At 41.2% G+C, this 25,755-nt stretch overlaps 1 protein-coding gene across 2 annotated transcripts in view; it reads right to left on the reverse strand.

Annotated features, from left to right (window-relative positions):
- The window catches only part of LOC123771896 (opioid-binding protein/cell adhesion molecule), a 365,209-nt gene that overhangs the window by 145,280 nt on the left and 194,174 nt on the right, over positions 1 to 25,755 (reverse strand). Inside the window, exons 7-9 of one of the 2 annotated variants that reach the window (XM_069337821.1) lie at positions 10,133 to 10,310; positions 3,515 to 3,651; positions 982 to 1,360 (exon numbers count right to left, since the gene is read on the reverse strand). The exons of the other annotated variant lie outside the window; for it this stretch is intronic. Coding sequence (XP_069193922.1) covers positions 1,236 to 1,360; positions 3,515 to 3,651; positions 10,133 to 10,310 — 440 coding nt within the window. The 3' untranslated portion in view covers positions 982 to 1,235. Of the gene's footprint in view, positions 1 to 981; positions 1,361 to 3,514; positions 3,652 to 10,132; positions 10,311 to 25,755 lie in introns of those variants that run through there. 2 annotated transcript variants of the gene reach the window in all.

Below are 25,755 nucleotides of genomic sequence, written 5' to 3' on the forward strand. Positions count from 1 at the left end.
CTATGCTCACGTAGTTAGGGCTGATTAACGCTTAATATTAAAATCTGGAAGAGCTCGCGTTTCCCCTTTCCTTTCCTGCCAGACTCGTTGTGTTTTTGCCTAGTTTTCCAATATCTCCTTTTCCACTTGGTAAATTGTTCATTGTTATTTTTCGCAAGGTACGTTTCCCCCCAAGGGTCGATCCCCCATGGGTAGTCTCCTTCATAGTGGTTTTCCCCAGGGGTCAATTCCCCAGGGGCACGTTTCTTTCCTGGTCGTTTCCTCTAAGGGTGGTTTCCCTTGGGGGGGCAGTTCCTCCACGGGTCGTTTTCTTCCAAGAATAGTTCTTGGAAGAACAATATTTTTAAGTTTCTTCTTCAAAGTCGTTTTCCCCAAGAGTCATTTTCTAAAAAGAGTCGTTTTCTCTAAGGTGGTTTCCCTTGGGGGGGGGGGGGGCAGTTCCTCCAAGGAGTCGTTTCACATTGCGTTAGCGTAGCCTTTACAATTCCTATCTTATGCTGCCAAGAACTGACGTCGCATACAAGAATTTGTTTCGCTTTTCCATCTTAACGAAAGAGTTTTCTGTCATTAATAACGACATGTGAGTTTATGCGACGAGCAACACCCACCCAAGCCCACGACAATACTGTTTCATCACTTCTGTAGCAAATTTCTCACCTCTAAGTCTCTTTTTCACATGATTCTGAAACTGGCTTTTTCTTAAGTTTACAGCTGATACCATCTCGTTTTAAATCATCTCTTATTCTTACCGTGTAACTGTTAGCGCGGTTTTCACCTAAATATAACAATTTCATAAACAAATTCTTCTCATAAGCCGTTAATTCATATGATCTTTTAATAAAATAGGTCGCCAGCATCATAATCTCTTTTTCTAGTTCGGTCTAGTAATTCTGGCCTCGTACACTTGTGGGTTGGTGACTGATAAAAGGGAGGTAACCACTGCGAGTTGAAAATAGGAGAACCAGAGAAGACAAACAGACATACATAGAAACAGATATATTCAACGAACATTTCAAATTCTCCACTCTAAATAGTGTTCGTTAGTGTTTTCCATTAACCACTCACGTTGACCTCTTTAAATATACCTCATAATGTCCTTCGATGGCCTATTGATCGAAATTGATAACCTTCTCGTTTGATCTTTTCAAACACTTGGATTGACCTCATTCTGGCTGCCAGTTGCTTGACCTGACCCCTCGTGGTCTTGGCCTGCCTCTTGCGCCACGTCCAGGAGATCATCTCACGTGGAAGGCGCTGAGGGAGTTGAGCAATGTGGTGAGGGCTGCCAGGAACAACACCATGGTTAAGGAGCACAGGTCCTTCGTACCCGACCCATGTTGCATCGCTGCAGGGTGTTCCCCTAGGGAGAGGAGGCACCGATGGATTAGTAAAAGCTGTTGCAAGGTGGTGATACCTGCGGCTGCGGACACAGGAAGCATGGGTTCCAGTGGGAGCAGCTGACACGGCACTTAACCAGAGATTAGTGGCAAGTGATGGTCTTGCCACTAATATGGTTATGTGTCTTCCCGGCAGACACTTAACAGAGTTAGAGGTTGGAGAAATTAGCTGACGAAGTTTAACGTTAATGAAGCATTGAAATATCGGCACTGACAGCTAAAATCCAAGTCGAAAAAAATATTTTCACATATCAGGAAACGAGAATATAAAAGTTATAACGAAAAAATAACGAGGAAGTGAAAAATTGTTCGATAATAACGAGTTCTGGGGAAATCCAGAAAATGGTTGGACCCATGAAAAATTAAATTACAATGAACGTATAGAGAAAAAATTAAAACCAAAAATATTAGGGTGAAAACAGAAGGTTTTTGAATAATTGATAGCATTCTGCATAGTGAATATTTGATGACTGTTGAGGGGCTGTGAGGACTATTAAATGGAGGAATAAAGTTGTTGATAAAACCGAAGCGAGAGGAGAGAGAGAGAGAGAGAGAGGAGAGAGAGAGAGAGAGAGAGAGGAGAGAGAGAGAGGAGAGAGGAGAGAGAGAGAGAGAAGAGAGAGAGAAGAGAGAGAGAGGAGAGAGAGAGAGAGAGAAGGAGAGAGAGAGAGAGAGAGAGAGGAGAGAGAGAGAGAGAGAGAGAGGAGAGAGAGAGAGAGAGAGAGAGAGAGAGAGAGAGAGATTCAGAGACACAATTTCATGGTGCCAACCGAATTATATTACATTTGCTGAACGATTCCTACTGAAAGTGAACGAGAAAAATGAACACGTTACTAATAATGTTTCTAGAAATATTAATATAAATATCCACAAGATTGACGTAAGTATTTTGGACAATATGAGACTTCAATTAGACAATGGAGGAAACAGTTCCTGGATGAGAATGAAACAATGAATGTAAAAGAAAATGAAAAGAAGAATCCACTAGTTGCAACATGAATTTTTAGATGCATAGATTGAACATATAAGAAATTTGAAATATATAAATTTAAATTTGTAATGTATAAAGATGCGATTGCTACAATTTCTATAATTACCTTCTATTTTATACCTTCAATATGTTTTACTTTATATTTCCTTCTATATAACACTTATATATTTCCCTTAATATATGTTCCTTTTACATATTATACTCAATAAATGTTCCTAGTATATTTGCCTCAATTCATTTTGTCTGGTTCAATACAGTCCAATATTATCTCAAATAACAAAACATTTAGTGTCATTCCTAATAGATCTATTCACCAACGTCAATAAATATAATCAAGAAAAACTCTAACAATTCAATAACTCTTTGCCAAGCTTTTGTGAAAGTTAATATAACGAGGGATTTATGGACAATTTATATGTTAGTAGTTCTCTCTCTTGCTTGACTTTTGACCTCTTTCTAATCTCACACTAATGTCACTCATATCTAACTCTGCCCTCATTCTGACCTACCTCTCTAACCTCACTCTGACCTCCCTCTGGACTCATTCTAACTTCATTTATAATCACATCTCTTGGGCTGGCCAAACACTATATAAACAGCCCTAAAATGAAGGAGTTTTATATAAATTATTTACTTGGGGATGTTGACACTCAGATTAACAGGTCTACGCTTCGATAGGTTAAGTGGGACGCGTAGAAAGGATATGTGGAAAGTAGAGAGACGTAGCAAAAAAAGTAGAAGGAAGAGAGATACAGAGGGAGTCTGAGAAAGTAAAATATATATATGAGTGAGCAGATGATGAGTCACAATTACGTGACTGAAATATGTTGACCAGACCACACGCTAGAAAGTAAAGGGACGACGACGACGTTTCGGTCCGTCCTGGACCATTCTCAATCGACTTGAGAGTGGTCCAGGACGGACTGAAACGTTGTCCACCCTTCACTTTCTAGTGTGTGGTTTGGTCAATCAATATTATGAATGAGTTTGGTGGATATAAATACGAGATGCCTCATGCAGATCAATAGACTGTACGTTTCCTAATTCTTATGTTCAAAGTTCCTGGGAATTGGGGAAAGGGAGAGAAAGTTTAGCTCCTGGAAAAGACATAGAAGCAGAAGCTCACCATTGAGGATGTGGACCAGGACGCTGCCTGTGGCCACGTCGCCCAGGGAGCAGGTGTAATTGCCAGAGTCCTTCGGTGTGGCGTTAGCGATGAAGAGCGTGGACACGATCACCGAACTGCTCATGTCCGTCTTGACGCTGTAATCACGCCACGGGAGGAAGGTTAGTCGGGTTAGTTGTGGTGCATGGGGGAGAGGTGGTTTGTGGTGGAGAGTGTTAGTTTGTGGTGGTAGGTGTAATAGCTTGTCGACGGGTAGTGTCTAGAGGAGGGTGTGGTAGTTTGTGGAGTTGGGTGGGCGTGTGTGGGTGGTGAAGAGATGGTTGTCTAAGGATTTCGGATGATTTGGTAAGCTAATCATATTGCTATTTATATTACCATTTCAATTATTTGATGGTCTTGTTATCAGTTAGCTTAGTTATCAAGGTATCAGCTTCATTTTAGATATACCAATATTACACACATTATATATATATATATATATATATATATATATATATATATATATATATATATATATATATATATATATAGGGGTTATCCAGTGCTGTCCCGGGTGCCCACCCTTTCCCCTCACTCCCACCAATATAATATGACAGAACGATGAAACTACTCTATGTTAAGGAAATAATTTCTTGTGATGAAGAAGTCTTAGTGCTTCTCAGCCAATATTTTACACTTAACAAGATTTGAATCCTTGAGAATTGGAGTTTCGGGCGAGGGGGAAGGGGTCAATAATTACTAATACCTCTTAAATCATTTAACTTACGCCTACCTACATCAGCCTATGTCCGTTCCATACCCCAGACCATTTTCCTTATAAATTTGGGTAATGGTAGCCGTAAGAATGTGGCCTTATACTTCAGACAAACAGACGGAACGACAGAGAAACATTTTCTCTTAAGATATAGTTAAGAAGCAGTAATATTAAACAAACGACATACATCTTAATTTTGTTTCTCAAAACAATGTGTAAAAGAGAATTTTATATATATATATATATATATATATATATATATATATATATATATATATATATATATATATATATATATATATATATATATAAAAAGTTTGTGAGGGTACCACCTCTGGTGCCAATGTGGGGACCCATAGCCTCGGAGAAGAAAATAAAAAGTATTCAGAGGAGACCTTGTGGTTTCTCACTGAACACTAATATTATCTTCTCCTACCACCCCCATTCTTTTGTATGTACACATATATATTTGCTTTATTTGAACTTTGGTTACAAAAAAGGGGTTACATATGGGTTACAAAGATGGTTATCATAACATATTGTTTTCGGTACGTATACAAATTGAGCAACTTAGAAAATTTGTATATTAATCAACAATAAAATGTCAAAATAACAAGAACACTTTAAAAGTCTAAAGTTACTAAGGCAACAAAATTCCATTCAAAAGAGGATAGAGGATAAACAAAAACCAAATATGAATACAATTTAAATTAAATCATAAAAAAAGACTTATCAACACAATTGCAGAAGATGAATATTACTAAGTGAATAATAGAGATGTGAACTCAGAGTTAGGTGTTCAACTCGGGGTTTCATTTTGACGATGTGAATACATTCCAAGATGTAATGTAAGTTACCTGAGGTAACTTACCTGTGGCTCAGGTAACTGGAAGTTAGTTCTCAGATTAACTATTGTTGGAGAAAGGATAGTTCATCTCTTCCCGTGATAACGTATGGGAGAAAGAGAAAGAGAGAGAGAAAAAAAGAGAGAGAGAGAGAGAGAGAGAGAGAGAGAGAGAGAGAGAGAGAGAGAGAGAGAGAGAGAGAGAGAGAGAGAGAGAGAGAGAGAGACCCGGATACAGCCGTGTAGCCCAACTAGCTTAATAAAAAGAAAATATTTAACACTGAGAGGATTTTAACATTTAAATTTTTTTTATGATTTTTTTAAGAATTTCCTCAAAATTCTGTACAATATTTAGCTTGGCTTCCAGCCTCATTGCTAAAAATGAAGCCCACGTTGAGCAACTCAATGTCCTCGACTCACTAATTTCCGACTTCTGCAATTATGTAGTTAGGTCTTTTTTCGAAATATTTCAAATATATATATAGATTTTCTGAGATTTCGTGTATCTTATTTGGGATTTTGCAGTGTATATATACATATATATATATATATATATATATATATATATATATATATATATATATATATATATATATATATATATATATATATATATATATATATATATGGAACAAAATGTTGAAGAAACATAAAAGGGTAGGAAAAACGGGCCAGGAATTTATAGCTGTGTTGTCCCCAAGTCGCCATTCGCCACCGCCAAAAACCTAAAGCAATTAAGGGAAGCAGTAAATTCTGATGACATCTTTGTAATGGTGTTGTTGTGGGTGGGGCTGAGGTCCCGTGACTCCCAGCTGACGTGTGTGTGTGTAGTCATCTAGTTGTGGTTGCTGAGGGTTGAACTCTGGCCCTTTGGTCCCGCCTCTCAACTGTCAATCAACTGGTGTTCAGATTCCTCAGCGTACTGGGCTCTATCATATCTACATGTTCGACATTGTGAGTGTGAGTGTGTGTGTGTGTGTGTGTGTGTGTGTGTGTGTGTGTGTGTGTGTGTGTGTGTGTGTGTGTGTGTGTGTGTGTGTGTGAAGAGACCTCTTCATCTCCATTTCTACCCGTTTTCTCCCCCATCTTCCCCATTACCTTTATTCTCTCTTTTCTCCTACCTTTCTGACGGTGCCCGGGAGAGTCCGTCTCTCCTTCAACCATCCATCTACCATCTGCCCCACTTTATTTCCTCGTTCCCATTCCCTTGTTTCCCTTCACTTCATCTCTCAATCCCCCCCCCCTTCCTTCCCTCCTTCTCAACACATCCTTTACCCTCCTCTCTGGCATCCATTTGGTCCTCCTCCTTCTTCCCCTCTCCCCCATTTCCCCTCTATCCCCCCTTCTCGCAGGAAATGTATTGGTTTCTTATCTCCCTTCTCACTCTTCCCCACTCCCTCTCCAGCTTCTTCCTCCTCCCTCGCATCTCTCTCTCTCCTTCCTTGCCCCTCCACCGCAACTTCCACTTCTCTATCCTACAATATTACTAATAACTCGATATCTGCCCCCCCTCCCTAGTTCGTCCCACGTACCCCTTACCCTTCCAGCCTCCCCTCATCTCTCTCCCACGTCTCTCTTCCCTCAACCCCTTAGACGGGGTACCTGATATTGAGGACTTGCTGCGGCTTAAGGATGCATTCGACCAAACTTCAGTGCTAAGGCTCACTTACGAGATTGATGAGGAGAGCTCCTAGAATTTGTAATCTCCTGCCATCAGCCACAGAATCAAGTATTTCTGTAACACACACGAATACTGGATTCTGCGGGTGATTGCAGAGGAATACAAATTCTCGAAGCTATCCTCATTAAGGTAAAAAGAGCTAATATAAACACGCAAAACAATGCCTTACTACCAAGAATGCGGCCTAGATCCCAACCTGTGAAGAAGGCCGCCGAGTGCTGTTGGGAATTTGGTTAAGGATCTTACGACATCCAATTCTTTTTAACAGTCGTTGTGGCCTAGTGGGGAAAGTACTGGACACGCTAAGGTGCATGGAGATCCCGGCTGTCTAGGTTCGAATCCTTCTGAGGTGAGGAGTTTTCTGTTGCATAATGGCTTCGGGAACGAGCATCTTCGCATATTATATATATATATATATATATATATATATATATATATATATATATATATATATATATATATATATATATATATATATATATAAATATATACAGATAGATATGGTTGCATGCACACCAAAATTCGCCGTAATCGTTAAATTCCAGTTTTAGGCCAAAAAAATCTCCCAGTGCCTAATCAAAGCTAGTCTCCCACAGGCGCTCGGGAAAATTAGTATGCATTGCATCCCGAGCCACCAGTGGACGTGATTCAATCTAGGAGGCTGCCTGTCCTACATCACGTTGATATCATTTTTTATTTCAAAATGTCCTTGCACTCTATGGAGGATTAACAAATTTTAAAGATGCACGATTCGGTTGAGTGCATTTTTTTTTTTTTAGGATAATGGAGTTTACGCGTATGTCGCTTTTGATAGTCGTAGCAAAGAGAAAATGTTCAACTATTGTTAAACTGCTACTGAAATAAAATGTAATTTAAAAAAATGTAATTATGTAACGTAATAGTCTTTTGTCGAGGAATATTTTCAATAGGTTATGATAAAAAACCCTTGTGTTATCTGCTATTGTAAGCCTGGCCACAAATAACCATCATGAACTATTAAAATGAACTAAATATATATCTAGTCTAACTCAACAGTTATAATTATCCTTAATGAGAAAATCCACTAGGGCTAGAGGGGGGTGGGGGCTCGAACTTACGAGTATGGGGCTTGGCAATGCCATGATCAAAGGTTCGAGCCCACCTAACAGCTCTAGTGGATTTTCTCCTCGATATATATCACATTAATGTGATTTCTGTGTATTATCCTTAAGTGTCTGAACAATATAACCCACCTGGGTAGCATATTTCCCCCCTACCACCCATTTAAGTTAAGCACTTAGTGCCAGGAATAAATGGGTACGATCTTCAAAGATATACGTTAACCGATATATTAAAGTTTGTTGACATTTATTTAAACGGAGTCTATGTTTCACTTGATGGTAACCCATCAACTCGGAGGTCGACCTTCTCACATGAGGTAAAGGACGTTAGTGGGAGGAAGCTGAGTGCTGAGTGGGTCAGTAGGGCGAGTCCCTTCCGGTTTGATATTTAGCTTTTGAAAGCGAGCCGAGATTGGTGAGAATTTTCTGACAAATTAATAAATAGATCGTGAAATATTTTCCTACTTCTTACAGAACATTTATGCTGCGAAATTCGAAATTTCAAATTGATTGATAGAGGTTTATCGTCTGTATGATAAAGCCATTTCTGTCCTGACATGCACCTCGCCTAGATCCCCAAAGAACCTAATTAATGATCCTCCTAAGTGTGCAACGAAGACCAAGAAATATTTCTGAAACCAGGAAAACATGCGAAATGTTTCTTGATTCCTGCATCCATGCTTGTGTGAAGCTCTCACTTCCCATAGTGTATTCCACTGGTAATATATGCATCATAATCTTCCCAGTGAAGAATCTCGCATGCTATCGCGGCACCCATCAGAGGTTACAGCATGTCAGATAATCACCCGTCGGGAAAACCTTCGCGACACCCCCAGGAGCTGGTTCCATCAAGACTAGAAAAAACTAGAAAACAAAACTAGAAAACTAGCTAGAAAAACTAGAAAAAAACTAGAAACTAAAAAAAACTAAAAAAACTAGAAAACAAAACTAGAAAATAAGCTACTGACATATTGCTCGACGAACAACGTAACTCGTGTCACAACATTGAGCGTGCTGGCCGCGCAAGAACTCACAATATAATCACATACGAGAATGTCTCGCACAGCGCACACTATGCAGTATAATCAACCCTCTAAGCTTTGTTAATACTCTCTCTCGTACCCCCGTGTCACATCCCCTCTCCCCCTCTCCCCCTCACATCCACTTCCCCCCCTCACACCACCCCTCTCTATCATCCCCTCCCCGTCACACCCCCTCCCACATCCTATCTCCACAAATCCCCACAATCACATAATCCGCGTTAACTTGCCTAATATCCTCTCAACTTGACAATGACAACAGTATCACCTAATGACTTATCAACCAGCTCAATGCCACACTGTAACCTATTATAGATAAAATCTAGTCTAATGGCAAATAAATTTTCTAGTATGGCCATCAACTTCCATAATAATGGAAAGCTTGCTAATATTAACCTAAAATAAAAATCATTTTGAAGGAGTGGAATGACTGGAGTAACAAAATGATTTTCATTGCTAAATCACGTCATTAGGATTTCTCTGCAAACTAACCTAATATGACAAGATGTTGCCCAAACTCAAAAGATATCTTCGTACTCATATCAAATACCCATCCAACACTTACCAGATATCTATAACACCAAATACCTACCTACCCACACCAAATACTTACCTTAACCCACCAATCACAGTCCTTAACTTCCAAATACTGACCAAAGCAATACAAATTTTGTCCGTGTCTTACCATATGCATTATCTACTCACCAAATAAAGTCCTTAACTCTTCCAATACTTTCCTTAACTTAACATATACAACCATAATCTTGCCATGTACTGCTCTAAATATATTAAATACCTTCGTAATCCACTATCAATATATATATATATATATATATATATATATATATATATATATATATATATATATATATATATATATATATATATATATATATATCCATTAAATACCACCCTAAAAACACCAAATACCCTCAACCAAAAACAAATATTAAAAACAAAACAAATAATATGTCAGCGCTTTGCCATATACCGCAAACAGTTAACCTTATTCCACCTAAATTCAGCCCTAATACCACTCATAGTGTCTGGAACTACCTCAAATCATCTATTTCTTCCTAAAAACCCCCACTCAATTCCCCCTCTAAGCATGCTTGATGGTTCCCTAAGCTATCCTGATGTAACAAAACCTCGTCTGAAACCTCAAAATAACTGGCTCTAATTTCCAGCCCTAAGCTCACCTAATACCACCCCTGGAAGTGTCGTAGTTGAGCATGTGGTCACCGTGGCGCCAGAGAATGAAAGTCTGGGCCTGAGGCATCTGACTGATGGTACACTTGAGTTCGATGGTGCTGCCGGTCTTGTAGAACTTCTCGTGGACCGACGCCCCTCTCTCGTCGATGATCTCCACTACCGGAGCTGTGTGGACGAGGGAGTGTTGGTGAGACACACACAGGTCACCGTGGCTCTACGTGGGAAATAGGTTTTGCAGTCATTGTAAGCAGCAGTGCAGTATACGGATATTCAGAACATGAGAGGGGGTGTGAAGAGAGGAGAGGAGTGGGAACTGAAGAACGGAGTGAAGGAACGGTGATCAACTACTTGGTCAATCGGGGATCGAACGCCAACCTGGAAGAAGCTATAAATCGTAGAAAACAACTGGATGGACCTGTTAAAAGGAAAAAAGCATTAGATGATTATCTCTATTCTTCCTTCGCACCTTAAATAAAAAGAGAAGCAGTGGACGATAGATGGAGAGAGTTCATGAGGAAGTCAGTTAACAGATGACATTGGTGTACCTCTGGGAGATCTGTTATGAAAGGGGATAGATTATTTACATTCTAGACCAAGTTCTATCTTGATACAGATGATCAGTATAGCAGAGGGAAAGGCTCCCTTCCAACTCTCCACCTTCTCTGGTTACGCTGCAGACTGGATAAAAAGTTAGAGGTAGCATCATTGAAGTTTGGCAGGGAAAGATTAATATTAAGCTTGTCTAACAGCTAGTAAGAATAGCTTTATGAAAACACTTAATGTTTTCGTTAAAAGGAGACACACTACTCAGCTTAAACCACCAAACAGACACAAGTGAATCACGTCTCATCTCAAAGCCATTTGTCATAGATGCCAATATGTAAACTTAATTTACTCGATTAAAGGTTCTTTTATGGGAAAAAGAGAGCAAATTCGTCTGTTTTCTTTAGTATGGAGTTCTATCTTGTATACCCAACTACCAATCCGAATTGAGGACAAGGAAGAAAACCCTGCGATTAGGCTCATATCCAGTCATGACCCGTCCTAGTCACCAACATCTGAGTCTTCAACACTAGAGAGCTATTGGTGCTCTTAGTGTAATATTCAATGTTCTCAAGACTCAACATCTGACCTAAATGTAGACAACAAGTTTGCAAATAGATCCGTGATCGGTTATAGAGTTCTAAGTGATTTATGGCTTTGGGACCATACACGCATTCTTTCACGTTTGTACACTCAGCGCGGCCCAAACACACACACACACACACACACACACACACACACACACACACACACACACACACACACACACACACATCAGGATTTGATGAAAAACAGTGCCCAAATTGCACCCCGACTGTTGCCAGGTATTTGTTAGTCATGGAGGTCATGAAAGGAGCTCCAGGATAAACAACTCGTCATATAGGCAATCGCTAAGGAAGTTGCATTACTATTCTGTATGTCAGTGTGTAAGCTCTGACAATGCTGGTTCGAACCCTAGTCGGGTCATCGAGATCTTAGTGATTATTTGTATACATATATGCACTTGTAGTGAAGAATTTATATATATATATATATATATATATATATATATATATATATGTCGTACCTAATAGCCAGAACGCACTTCTCAGCCTACTATGCAAGGCCAGATTTGCCTAATAAGCCAAGTTTTTCTGAATTAATATATTTTCTCTAAATTTTTTCTTATGAAATGATAAAGCTACCCATTTCATTATGTATGAGGTCAAATTTTTTTTTATTGGAGTTAAAATTGACGTAGATATATGACCAAACCTAACCGACCCTACCTAACCTAACCTAACCTATCTTTATAAGTTAAGTTAGGTTAGGTAGCCGAAAAAGTTAGGTTAGGTTAGGTTAGGTAGTCAAAAAAAACATTAATTCATGAAAACTTGGCTTATTAGGCAAATCGCGCCTTGCATAGTAGGCTGAGAAGTGCGTTCTGGCTACTAGGTACGACATATATATATATATATATATATATATATATATATATATATATATATATATATATATATATATATATATATATATATATATATATATATATATATTTATAAACATATATAAATAATATATAAACTTAATATATATTATAACTAAAAACACAGCACGAGAACAAAAAACCAATCAAGGAGCAGAATTAGACCCATAAGGAAGGAAGTTCGAAAAAAGACTAAGAAGAGATGAATGGTGGAGGATAGTGGGGAAGGAGGAGGAGCACAGGAGGAGAAGAAGAAAGAGAAGGAAAGCAGATGAGAATGGAACATTAGGAACGGAGGGAAGAGATGGTGGGGGAAAGACGAAAGGTAGGAAGGGAAGGAGAAGGTGGACAACACAGCAAGAATGGAGGTTAGATGAAAGCGAGTCAGAAGAGGAGAAGCAAGAGGTGAGAGAAGGAGAGCATGGAGGAAGAGAGCATGCTATTTATTAAATTAAAATAAGAGAGAGAGAGAGAGAGAGAGAGAGAGAGAGAGAGAGAGAGAGAGAGAGAGAGAGAGAGAGAGAGAGAGAGAGAGAGAGAGAGAGAGAGAGAGAGAGCATGTGCCTGCTTGCGTGAGAGCTAGAGAGATCCGACAGGGCAGGGAAAAAGAGGCGGGTTAGAGAGCTGGCAGACACAGAGGTAGAGAGCGTTGGTCGATGCCACCACAGTGCCACTGAGAGCTGCCACCAGCAGAGGCACTCATGGCCACTCCTAGGCTGCTGCCTGTTACACTCTATCCTCTGTCCACCTCCCTTTCCTCCAAGTTTCACTCTCTCCCTTCCATCACCCTTCCCTCCAATCCCTCTCCCTCACTGAGCTTTATCTTCGTCAAGTGATGCAAGGGAAGACGAGGAAGAAGTTGGTGCCTGTTGGTGACACACCAAATTCTGTATATATATATTCCATACACCTGGGGCTGTAGGAGACTCGAATCGTGGACCCCACGTGTGTGAGGTCGAAGCTGACACTGAATTTTTCCTGTATATATGTTCGAGAAGGAAATATGTGAGTGTGAGGAATAAAGAGAGAGATAGAACGAGAGAGAGAGAGAGAGAGAGAGAGAGAGAGAGAGAGAGAGAGAGAGAGAGAGAGAGAGAGAGAGAGAGAGAGACACACACACATTCCTAAAGTCTATTTGTTTCCACTAATCTCCATCACGGCTTAGGTAAGACTATCCTTATGCAAAATAATTTCCTGTCACTATAAATTATCATACCGACCTATTTTGCTCTTTGATGTATATAACTGGGGTGGGTCCGTCATAACCCAGACTCGCCAATTCACTCGTTAATCATAATATTATACAACCCCGCAAACTAGGTTTACTTCGCCAATCTGTATCAATCAATTCATCCATTATCAATCCATTCCAGTATAATCTTTCTGACCGATCCCTAATATTTCAGCCTTTTGTCATAAACTAAAATGCCTATCCAACTTCTTAATACATTTTTAATTTGATGGATAAACAGTCTTTAATACATTTATTTTAATAATAATAAAATATTAAATGGGGTGAAATTGTCCCCAACTCGTCAATCAAATGATTGATTAATCAGAATGAATAACCTCAGTTGTTTTTTACAATCTCATTATTCCATACTCTTTCACCTAACAATTCATCACACTCAGGATTTCTCAGTTCTCTCTCAGTTTTGGTACTTGACACCAAGCTGACTTGAACCTCTTCGTCCAGTTCTCTCAGGAGGTTTACATTCTCCTGCATTGTTCCGAAATCTATATAACCTAATTTTTACTTTTTGCTTCTAATCGATATCAACAGTTTCTGTTATGATCTGGTCTGCTGGTGATGCTGTTTCATATATCTCAAGTTTGGTCCACGTTACTTTGTGATAATAATGAATCTTTCAGAGTCTGGATCTTTGTATAATATACGATATAATATGCAGCAGCAGTCATGAAAACTGTTTCAAAACATTTCCAAGTATGCGGAAAAAACACCTTTAACACTAATAGAATGCTTAACGCGTTTTCGGCCGTTTGGCCGTCATCAGAGCCTGCTCTGTCCTGCTCTGATGACGACCACACGGCCGAAAACGCATTAAGAAATCTTTTAATGGTCAAATTGGGTATTCTGCATTTGATATAGTACATCAGAAATCTTTAATGTCCAGCCTTCCATAATTACACTATTTTACCCATTCTTAGTTCACTGATTAGTAGTTTTTTCTGATGAATTACCTTTGTTGCAGATGATTCAGTTCTACCTCTCTCTACATTACAGTTTAGTTTTCTGTCAGGTTCTGTTATGTCACATGTTACTTATTATTCATCACATCATACACATTCTATTCATCTAAGGATGACTCTACTCTGAACTCTTTTTCAAATTTCAATTAGACATACACACTCTTCAATTTCCAGTTCCCTTATATCTAATCTTAAATGTATTTTCAGTTTAAAAAGCTCTGAATCCAGTATTAAACAAAAAAAATCAGCAAAACAGATTTTTGTCAATTACTGAGTATTTTTTAATCTCGTTTCTTGATCCTTCACCATTATCGTGGGCGTCAGTTACAGCTGACCTGTCCTAGAAACCTCATCTCAAGGATTAGCAAGAGTGCTTTCATAAACGCCGGGCTTCCTCTTCAGCTTCAACCAATATTACCCATCTCCTTTGCTTCGTATCTATCAATTCTATTCGTCTTGCTTTGAACACAGCTCTCATAACAAAGTAAAATCTCCTCGCTACCAAAAAAATCTTGATGCAATTAAGATGAAACCTGTTACATGACTTAGTTCCCATATCCTTACATCTAAGCTGTTCCCCTGCTTAGTTTCCCATGTCCAAATATCTACGCTGCTCTTCTGTTTAGTTCCCTTGTCCTAGTATCTAAGCTGATAAGCTTGGGTCACTAGCCCACCTGCCACAAAGATAATTCTCCATTCTCTTAAATGTCTTCAGCTAAGGCTTCGGCTCTTAAGCATCTGGAAACTGAGGAGGCCGTATTAAACTACAGATTCGTATAGACTCACATTGCAGCTTCAGCTCACATTTACTCTGTATTTCATGGCAATCCAGGAACTCAATTGTTAACTGTTCCTATGTTTCTATCTACTCCTTAACACTAGTTCCCTCATGTCTAACATTCTAATTTCTACTAACACTTTTATATTAGTATACATAACATTGTGTATTAGATCGATTGTGTATTAGTTTTTTCTTATATTGTTTTGCTAGAGCTGGTACCCGGCGTTGCCCGGGGAGTCTTCCAGCTCTTATCTCTCCACTTATTTATCCATCTATATATTTATCCACCTTCCGTCTATCTCTTTATCAATCTATTTATCTGACCATCTATCCATCCACCGATCCATATATCCAAATATTTATCCATCTTTCTATCCATCTATCTATACATCTATCTATACATCTGTCTCTCAATCCATTCTGCTTTCTTTCCATCTATGCCTTCATCTACTCATCTACCTATCTGATAATCCATCCATCTATCTATCCAAACAGTAATCCATCAGCTATCCATCAATCCATCTATACATTCATCCATCCATTAATCTATTTATCCATCTATCCATCCATATACCCATGTATTCGTCTATCATATATCTGTCTATTCATCCACATATCTAAATAGTCTTCTATCTATCCGTCTGTTAAACCCACTATTTCTTTATCCATGTATCTATTTGTCCATTCATCTACTCATATATCTATCCATCTTGATTCCCTGCATTCCCATCCCTTTTGTCTCTGCCCATCCTCCCCATCCTTCCCTTTTTTCCCCTTCATTTGCCTACCTCCCTCCCTTGGTCCCCTCTCCCTTCTATTTCTCCTTCTCAGAAAAAGTATTGGTCTCTTTCTTATTCCCCTGTTCTCTTCTCCACCGCCACCTTCGTCACCTATCTTCGTCCTCCTCCCCCTTCTCTTCACCCTACCTTCCTCACTATCTCCATCCTACAATATTACTAATAGCATAATAAGAACAAATGTCATTATATCTTTATAATGTTAAATGACAGTGACACAGAATATAATAGTTTCCCGGTTCGAATTTGTGAGTTGGCCTTCAGTCTTCTGTGAGTGGGGGAAGGTTATCTTGAGATGATTTCGGGGCTTTAGTGTCCCCGCGGCCCGGTCCTCGACAAGGCCTCCACCTCCAGGAAGCAGCCCGTGACAGCTGACTAACACCCAGGTACCTATTTTACTGCTAGGTAACAGGGGCATAGGGTGAAAGAAACTTTGCCCATTGTTTCTCGCCGGCGCCTGCGATCGAACCCGGGACCAGAGGATCACAAGTCTAGCGTGCTGTCCCCTCGGCGGACCGGCTCCCGAGCGGAAGGGGAAGTATAATTTCCGTGTTTTATGCATTCCCGCCAAACACACACCGAAAGTGCGACGTTGGTACAACGTTTGAACAAGTTTTAACACTTCCTAACCAGTTATAACAACCAATATACCAAGTTGTAACAACGTTCTAATACGTCATAAACACGTTAAGCCAAGATGTAACAACTTTATTACAAGTTGTAACAACGTTCTAATACGTCATAAACACGTTAAGCCAAGATGTAACAACTTTATTACAAGTTGTAACAACGTTCTAATACGTCATAAACACGTTAAGCCAAGATGTAACAACTTTATTAAAAGTTGTAACAAGCGGAAAATGGAAACAGTTTCGGTTTGTGTTTCCAGGGTTATAATCTTGTTAAAACAATAGGGAATTCTTAACAATTTTCCCGAAATCAATGAATAATGGTGAATATTTCTATAAGAACAAAAATCGGCTTTTGGATTGTTTTCGAAATATTTTCGTAGGTATACTGTCGGAGCCGGTCGGGCCGAGCGGACAGCACGCGGGACTTGTGATCCTGTGGTCCTGGGTTCGATCCCAGGCGCCGGCGAGAAACATTGGGCAGAGTTTCTTTCACCCTATGCCCCTGTTACCTAGCAGTAAATAGGTACCTGGGTGTTAGTCAGCTGTCACGGGCTGCTTCCTGGGGGTGGAGGCCTGGTCGAAGACCGGGCCGCGGGGACACTAAAGCCCCGAAATCATCTCAAGATAATCTCAAGATAATCTCGGGGAGTGGGCTAAAAACGGCCGTGGGGGGTTCTGAATATCACCCTGGCTTACTTTAGGCGTTTGAATTCTGGCGAGCCCGATTAGCCTATGTTCATCTCGTACCCAAGACCATTCAATCTGCAAATTTTGGTGGGGCTAGCCACAAGCTTCTAGCCTACAACTTTGGACAGATAAACAGAAAGACAGTGTCTCTGACAATATAGATATATCTATATTATCTGAATTATAGTATAGATATCTATACGAGAAAGAGAAAGCCGTGTCTGCTGTTTTTTTATATGTAAGAGAATCGTGCAAGTGGAATTTTTTTTACAAAATAATATTTAGCGATTTAATTATAATATTTACCTATTTCTCCTATCTCCTGAAACAGGATATAATCCTATGTACAGGCTCTTGTATTTATTTTAAGACGTCATCAACGTTAATGTTCCTGGGGAGAGGTCCATTTAACACTAGCCTGTGGTACAAGTGAGTTTGCACATCTTTAAAGGAGATTGGGTCCTAGTCAGTTCTGGTTCTATGGCCTTGCTAACATACGTATCAAAAAAGCTTACTCATGAACAAATCCACAAGGGCCGTGACGTAGGTTCGAACCTACGTCCCAGAGGATCCCAGACGCTGCCTTAATCCACTGAGCTACGACATGGTAAATCCCTCGTGGATTTATTCTTTGGATGCATCACGCTATTGGGATTTCTGTGTGTAAAGCTTACTCATTTTTCCTATTTTAATGTTAAAGAAATACAAGCGGAAATTTGTAGTGAACTGAGGCATAGAGAGAGCGGTTGTTGAGCGCTTAAACTGCAACATTTATGTACAGTTATCTCCGGTATTTTGTGAATGCTGAAAATATATTTTAACACCATAGTGTGTTAAAAGCTATTTGTGAGATGTTTGTATAGCGCCCAGTGACCGAGGTGATAAAATGTTTGTATAGCGTCCAGTGACCGAGGTGATAAAATGTTTGTATAGCGTCCAGTGACCGAGGTGATAAAATGTTTGTATAGCGTCCAGTGACCGAGGTGATAAAATGTTTGTATAGCGTCCAGTGACCGAGGTGATAAAATGTTTGTATAGCGCCCAGTGACCGAGGTGATAAAATGTTTGTATAGCGTCCAGTGACCGAGGTGATAAAATGTTTGTATAGCGTCCAGTGACCGAGGTGATAAAATGTTTGCATAGCGGAGCAGTGTGTGAACTCACCTAGTTGAGCTTGTCGGTTGAACGCCTGCTCCTGAGAGCCGTCTTTCGATCATTCAGTAGTTCAATGCAATGCTTCATTTCACTCGTTTTTCGTATCATATTTTTACATATAAAAAAGTGTATTAAATTGCCTACGACCACTTTATCATCTAGTTTACTATACTCATCTATGACTCAATAACTTAAAAGATCCCTCTGCAAGCTTTGTGACTCATCTGTGTTTCCAGTTTCTAATTATGTTTCATTTTATGTTCCTCATTTTGAATATTGTTTCTATATCTTCTCTGTAAATTGCCGCTAGTATCTTGCACGTCGTTATCATGTCTGCTGTATTTCCTTCCTTCCTTCATTGTAGTGAGGGGCCAGTTTCCTCAGATTTTCTTCATAGAGTGTGTGTGTGTGTGTGTGTTCACCTAGTTGTGCTTGCAGGGGTTGAGCTCTGCTCTTTCGGCCCGCCTCTCAACCGTCAATCAACTGTTTTTACTACTACTACTATTTTTTCACACTCCACACACACACACTCACACACACACACACACACACACACACACACACACACACACACACACACACACACACACACACAACCAGGAAGCAGCCCGTGACAACTGACCTATTTACTCCCAGGTACCTATTTACTGCTAGGTAACAGGGGCATAGGGTGAAAGAAACTCTGCCCATCGTTTCTCGCCGGCGCCCGGGATCGAACACGGGACCACAGGATAACGTATCCAGCGTGCTGTCCGCTCGGCCGGCCGACTCCTATGTGAGTGTGAGAGTGTGTGTGTGTTTGTGTGTGTGTGTGTGTGTGTGTGTGTGTGTGTGTGTGTGTGTGTGTGTGTGTGTGTGTGTATAGAGAACGAAGCAAAATCCGGAATTTTTGGTTTTAGATAAAAGTCTAGATTTGTCTTCAGGCATTTTCAGGATCTCTCTAACGTATTGGCAACAGGCTCGCTTAGAGCTTCCGGCCTTTAGGAGTCTATCTAAAGTCTGGGCAAAAGGCTGGGTTGGGCTTCACCCCCTTTTAGGAGCCCGTTTCGAGTCAGGGCAGATCCCGTTCCGGCTTAATGCATAAAAAGGGTCCATCTTAAGCCTGGCAAGATCGGACGCTAGTTCTCGGGCCCACCTCTAGATGTCGTCCATTACAATGTCGTAAGTATAAGAACCAGGGGGCCTCGTAGCCTGGTGGATAGCGCGCAGGACTCGTAATTCTGTGGCGCGGGTTCGATTCCCGCACGAGGCAGAAACATATTGGCAAAGTTTCTTTCACCCTGAATGCCCCTGTTACCTAGCAGTAAATAGGTACCTGGGAGTTAGTCAGCTGTCACAGGCTGCTTCCTGGGGGTGGAGGCCTGGTCGAGGACCGGGCCGCGGGGACACTAAAAAAAAAAGCCCCGAAATCATCTCAAGATAACCTCAAGATAACCAGGAGTTCGCTCAACCCACACACACCTCCTGCTTCACCTACACCCTTATAAACTATAAATAACTACCATCGTGTCAGCAAGGCGGACAGCTTGGCTGGTATCATAACTTTACTTATATTTCCCATTTCCAAACTTTTCCCTTCACATGTACTTCTCTGTCCTATTCACTCCTCCTCCCCTCGAAAAAACTGAAAAAAGTGTTATAGTGTAGAGCAACGATTGTGCAATGTGTGAACGATATCAGTGATTCCATATCTGTGAACGATATCAGTGATCCCATATCTGTGAACGATATCAATAAAATATTTACTAAAGTGACGACAAGCGTAGTAAAAACAGAGAGAAAAGAGTGTGGAGAAAACCACTTAATTTGGCGAGGGTTGGCAACGAGTGACCTACACGGCCCATGTTCCCAATCACCCGCCACCCCCCCGCCCATCTAGGCCAGAACTCCCACCCCCACCCAGGCCAGAACTCCCACCCCCACCCAGGCCAGAACTCCCACCCCCACCCAGGCCAGAACTCCCACCCTCCACCCAGGCCAGAACTCCCACCCTCCACCCAGGCCAGAACTCCCACCCTCCACCCATGCCAGACCTCCCCCCACCTCCCACCCAGGCCAGAACTCCCACCCTCCACCCAGGCCAGAACTCCCACCCTCCACCCATGCCAGACCTCCCCCCACCTCCCACCCAGGCCAGAACTCCCACCCTCCACCCAGGCCAGAACTCCCACCCTCCACCCAGGCCAGAACTCCCACCCTCCACCCATGCCAGACCTCCCCCCACCCCCCACCCAGGCCAGAACTCCCACCCTCCACCCAGGCCAGAACTGGGTGGGCATCAAGGAGTCACTCACCAGCACCACTACAGCACCAGAGCAACGAAAAACAGTTACGAAAGAAAATAGCAAATAGAAATATTTACAAAAGAAATAAACAGAGCTACATGGAATATGTTCACATCATCAGAGTCAGAAATGAAATTGGAGAAGCTAGAAAATGCCAACATAAAAAGAGTTGAAGAAAAATATAGTCTATAATAAGAGATGTAGATGAGTTAAAGTAGAGTAGGTGATAGGAGAATTACTAGCAGAGAGTAGCTTCATTAAGAGGGAACCACACTCTCCTTGAAATGGTTATTACAGTTATTCCAGTCAATTACAGTTACTATCTTATTACAGAGAAGATAGAGGGACTAAAGAAGGTCATTGAGAACCTAAATGGAAACTTTGACAGGAGTGAGGAGCTCAAGGTTGCTACCTTGAAGGATTTAGAGGAGTTGAGTGAAATGCATCACAAAGAGGAAAATGAACATGGGCTTCAGGTTAGAATATAATTAATGGAAGAGGAGGGAAAGGCAACAGAGGAGGGGAAGGTAACAGAAGACGAAAAGGAAGCAGTGGAGGCAATAATGATAACGGAACAGAGAATGCAAAACATTGAGAGTGTAACTGATAAATTAGGAACAAAGTGTTGAACAGACCACACACTAGAAGATGAAGGGACGACGTGGTTTCGGTCCGTCCTGGACCATTCTCAGGTCGACTTGTGAATGGTCCAGGATGGACCGAGACGTCGTCATTCCTTTATCTTCTAGTGTGTGGTCTGGTCAACATTCTTCAGCCACGTTATTGTGACTCATCGCCTGCAATTAGGGACAAAACATGGCAAAAACTTTGTAGAAGTAGCTATGGGATCAGAGAGAAAACAGATCACTAAAACAACAATAATAGATGCTGTTAAAAGCCAGCAGGGTGTGCAGAAGGCGAGGTCCCTCCCATACATCCTCCCTTCCAACAGTCACCTCCAGCAATCCATCCAACTCTCCCACCATTCACCCGGCTCCACCCTTTGTAACCCGCACTTTCCCACCTCCGCACCTTCTCTCTTCCCTTCCCACCTCTCTTTCCCCCTCACTGCCTCCCTTGTCTGCTTCGTTCCTACCTCCCCCTTCCCCTTATCCTCCCTTTCACCCTCCTCACCCACTTGCCTGCAAAATTGGAAATAACCTACATATGTATGTTTTACGCGTCTCGTATTGCTTAAACATAGTAATATTTACCTATATCCGTTCCACAAGACGTGGTTCCAAGAGCATCCAATGAATTCTATTATCTGAGAAGTGAAGACAAAGGCTGCTGTATTTTTTGTTATCAAATACTAGATTCTTGAGAATTTGAAGATATTGTTCAAGTTGAACATCGAAAAGATGTCCACTCATTGTTCCTGTATTAGAAATCTTCCCATTGGGAATACATTCCTTTTGCTCTTGGGGACAATATTCGTACAATAAGGATCACTGTATCAGAACTGACCCAAATATCTCCTTTGTCAACAGTTATATGACGAAGACTCATGGTTGATTCTATTTGTGTCAGGATATACACATTATTGTGGTAATGCCAGTTAATGCTAGAGGGTCTCGAATCCCCTGTGTACCCCACCAACTCTCTGTGCCTATTCATTCTGAACTTGTTTCATTGGAATGAAACATGAGATGAATGGGCACCATCTGTATCCATTCATTGGGTTGAAGCTTGCGATGCTTCTTACGCCTTGTCATGCCAACTCCTTATCAATTTAAAATCCCTGTCATTTATTTAAACTATCCTGGCAATTTGAAACAAGGTTTAGATCGATCAATTGTTCACCAAGTTTCGGATCTCCGGGTCCAACGATTTCGGAAAAGCTCTTAATTTATCAATAACTTCAGTTGGTCCCAATCCTTCATATATTCATCTGTCGATAATCCTCCTCACTCTACCTGCCCGGCTACATAAGTGAGCGTTATATCCGATACTCTTACGGGCTCACCATAGCCCGTGCTATATGGACTTTTCGTTCTGAGTAGGTAAATCTAAAAAACAACATCTGATACTTCAACAGCTATAGCCCCGTTCCTGTGCTAGCTAAGTCCACTACGGGTTCACCATAGCCCGTGCTATTCGGTACTTTTTAGCTGAATCTAAACCAACAACCACATCATCCGATTCTCGTTACGGGGTATTCATGCCCGTGCCACCTCTTGGGTAGCTTAACCTTCATCAATCAATCAACCCGATACTCGTATTTTTGTTTTAATTGACGCAGTTAATTCTAGAATGCTAGAGCTGGGGAGCCCGTAACACACTGTTTATTAAACACTTTAATAAACCGTTATATTACGATAATTTAACCGTTTATTAGGATATATGTAGCTCAGTACGATTCTCGTAAGGAAAACAAAAAAATGCCGCTTTCTCCTGCATTGAAAACTGGTAGGACTCTACTCTCTTCCTCACATACTTTAAGCTGTCTTTTGTCCTCTTTCGCACTCTGATTTATCATCCTATATCTTAAGAATCCTCTGATTTTCCTCGTCTTATCCTGTATCTCGAATGGTTTATCTGCCATTTCGTGTACTAACCTCAAGACTTCAATATAATTTATCTTTCTACCCGGAAGGCAGCTCTTCTCACCTTTGTACCTAAAGGCTTAAATCCTCGCCACCTTTTCCATCATGTTTAATACTTCAAATCTTACCCACTCCATCTGCGAGTCCCACTGTTTGAGGTTTCTTCCTGAACCATGGAACGAGGCCCAGTCTTTAACGAGCGGTTGTCCGGTGCTCACTGGCGCGAACACGTCTCCCGCCACCCACACCTGTCACTATACCCACCAGAAGCGACAGTCACCTCTGCTCTCCTCAACACCCACACCTGTCACTACACCCACCAGAAGCAACAGTCACCTCTGCTCTCCTCAACACCCACACCTGTCACTACACCCACCAGAAGCAACAGTCACCTCTGCTCTCCTCAACACCCACACCTGTCACTACACCCACCAGAAGCAACAGTCACCTCTGCTCTCCTCAACACCCACACCTGTCACTACACCCACCAGAAGCAACAGTCACCTCTGCTCTCCTCAACACCCACACCTGTCACTACACCCACCAGAAGCAACAGTCACCTCTCCTCTCCTCAACACAGCAACTACTATCTGACATTAAGAAAGAATCCTGCCAGTAACTGAATAAATCAGTTTGATAAGGCCGACCGTTGCAGATTCTGTAACCCCAAAGCGCTTTGCAGCTTGCTACATCAAATTATCTAAATTTGTCCATTGTGCCACATTATGTGCTTCTGGAAACACTTTTAAAGCAACTTACTCTACACTCAAAAGCATATAACAAAGTCACTTGTTTGCCAGTAATTGATACCAAACAAACCAACCAAATTACCAGGTCGGTCAACATGGGTTAACCAAGTTTTCTGTCCTCTCCCTTCACAACATCTACAATAACGTGAGGCTCAGTCCTCCACGAGAACTGTTCGGGTCAGCTCACTTTTGGTTCACTAGGCTGCTTGACTAAGCCACTTGCTAGACGTATTTCAGCCCACAAGTACACCACCAGACCAGGCTAACCATAGCCCGTGCTTCTTGCTCCGCTCCTGTGCCAGGTAAGTTACGGGCTCACCATAGCCCGTGCTACTTGGAACGTGTTCGGAGTAGCTGAATCTATAACAACAACAACAACCACCACACACCCGGTACACATGAGTACTGTACCATAGGAATTGATCACCTAGGGCTTCGGGCGCATCCGATCCCTTGATCGTCGTCGCCCTTAAATCAACAACACCCAGAGCTTGTTTTTCCCTATTCAACTATGCTTCCTTGGACTCGACACTTGGCAACCCCCCTCCCCCTCTCACCCGGATAAATCTAGCTTGCACTTGCACGGGGGACCAGAAACATTGTGTCTCTGCTTGAGTTGTCACTCGGACGGTTGTCCTCGACGACACAACACCTAATTCTACCCAATATACTATTACTTGAGAGTACTTCGTATATGAAGTGACTTTGTTATTCAACTTTTCTTACGTTGTGGATAACTACCAGACATTATAATATGGCAACAATGGAAACAAAAGTTAATTGTTACGTACCTCGATAATTTGTGGGGTTGTGTCACACGATGAGCTAATAAACACATACCTGAAATGGCATGAAAACTAATTATTTATATTCATCTGGCTTGTTTATAATCATTAAAATCTTCAGATTACACATGATTAATCATATTTTAATCCACATTTATAATCAGCGCAGATGATTTTGGCGTTTGATCCTCGAGGTAAAGCTTACCTTGGCCAGAAGGAAGAGAAGCTGGAGTACCTCCTCTTGATGCACGAGGACACCTCGCCTCGTGTTGTGGGGCGAGGCTCAGACAAGTGGTTGACACAGCACAGCTAACAACACGCGCGCACACACATGTATCAAGACCACGTAATATTTTCCGCACAAGACGAGAAACACTGCACAAGGAATTAGAGATACCCACACGCATGTAATTTTGCTACAGCAGTTAAGGCGTGTCGATCTTCGTCTAATCGTTCGTGTAAAACACTAAACTATCGCGAGTCAACACTTCGCTACACACAACGGTAGCGGCGTTTTCAACACCGATAATTCCCGCACATAACGCAGTTATCACTCCAGTACAATTTTAGGATATTGCAAAATTAGAATCGAATAATTAAGGTTCCTGAATCCTTTAAAACACGCTAATTGCACTGTACAGAATCAGGCATTAACATTACAACATCCAGTCACAGTAAATCACATTAACTTGTTTATATTATCCATCAGAAACGGAGATATTTTTCACATAAGCGTTTGTTATTTCCGCCTCATTCGGCACCACACAGCACCCACTAACAATACATAATGAAGGCTCTGACAACCGCTGCTAAGGCTGCACTGGTCCAAGCGACGGCTTGCCACACAGACACAACTATATATTTTAACGTGAGGACTCAAGATCTGAATTTCTCAAATATAAATTAATATCTTTATAAGTTAGAATTTGCTGTATATTTAAGTCTAGGTTAAGTCTAGGTGTTTAGGTTCTATT

This window comes from Procambarus clarkii, chromosome 38 (genome assembly GCF_040958095.1).
Source record: "Procambarus clarkii isolate CNS0578487 chromosome 38, FALCON_Pclarkii_2.0, whole genome shotgun sequence".
In the NCBI taxonomy this organism is placed as follows: Eukaryota; Metazoa; Arthropoda; class Malacostraca; order Decapoda; family Cambaridae; genus Procambarus; species Procambarus clarkii.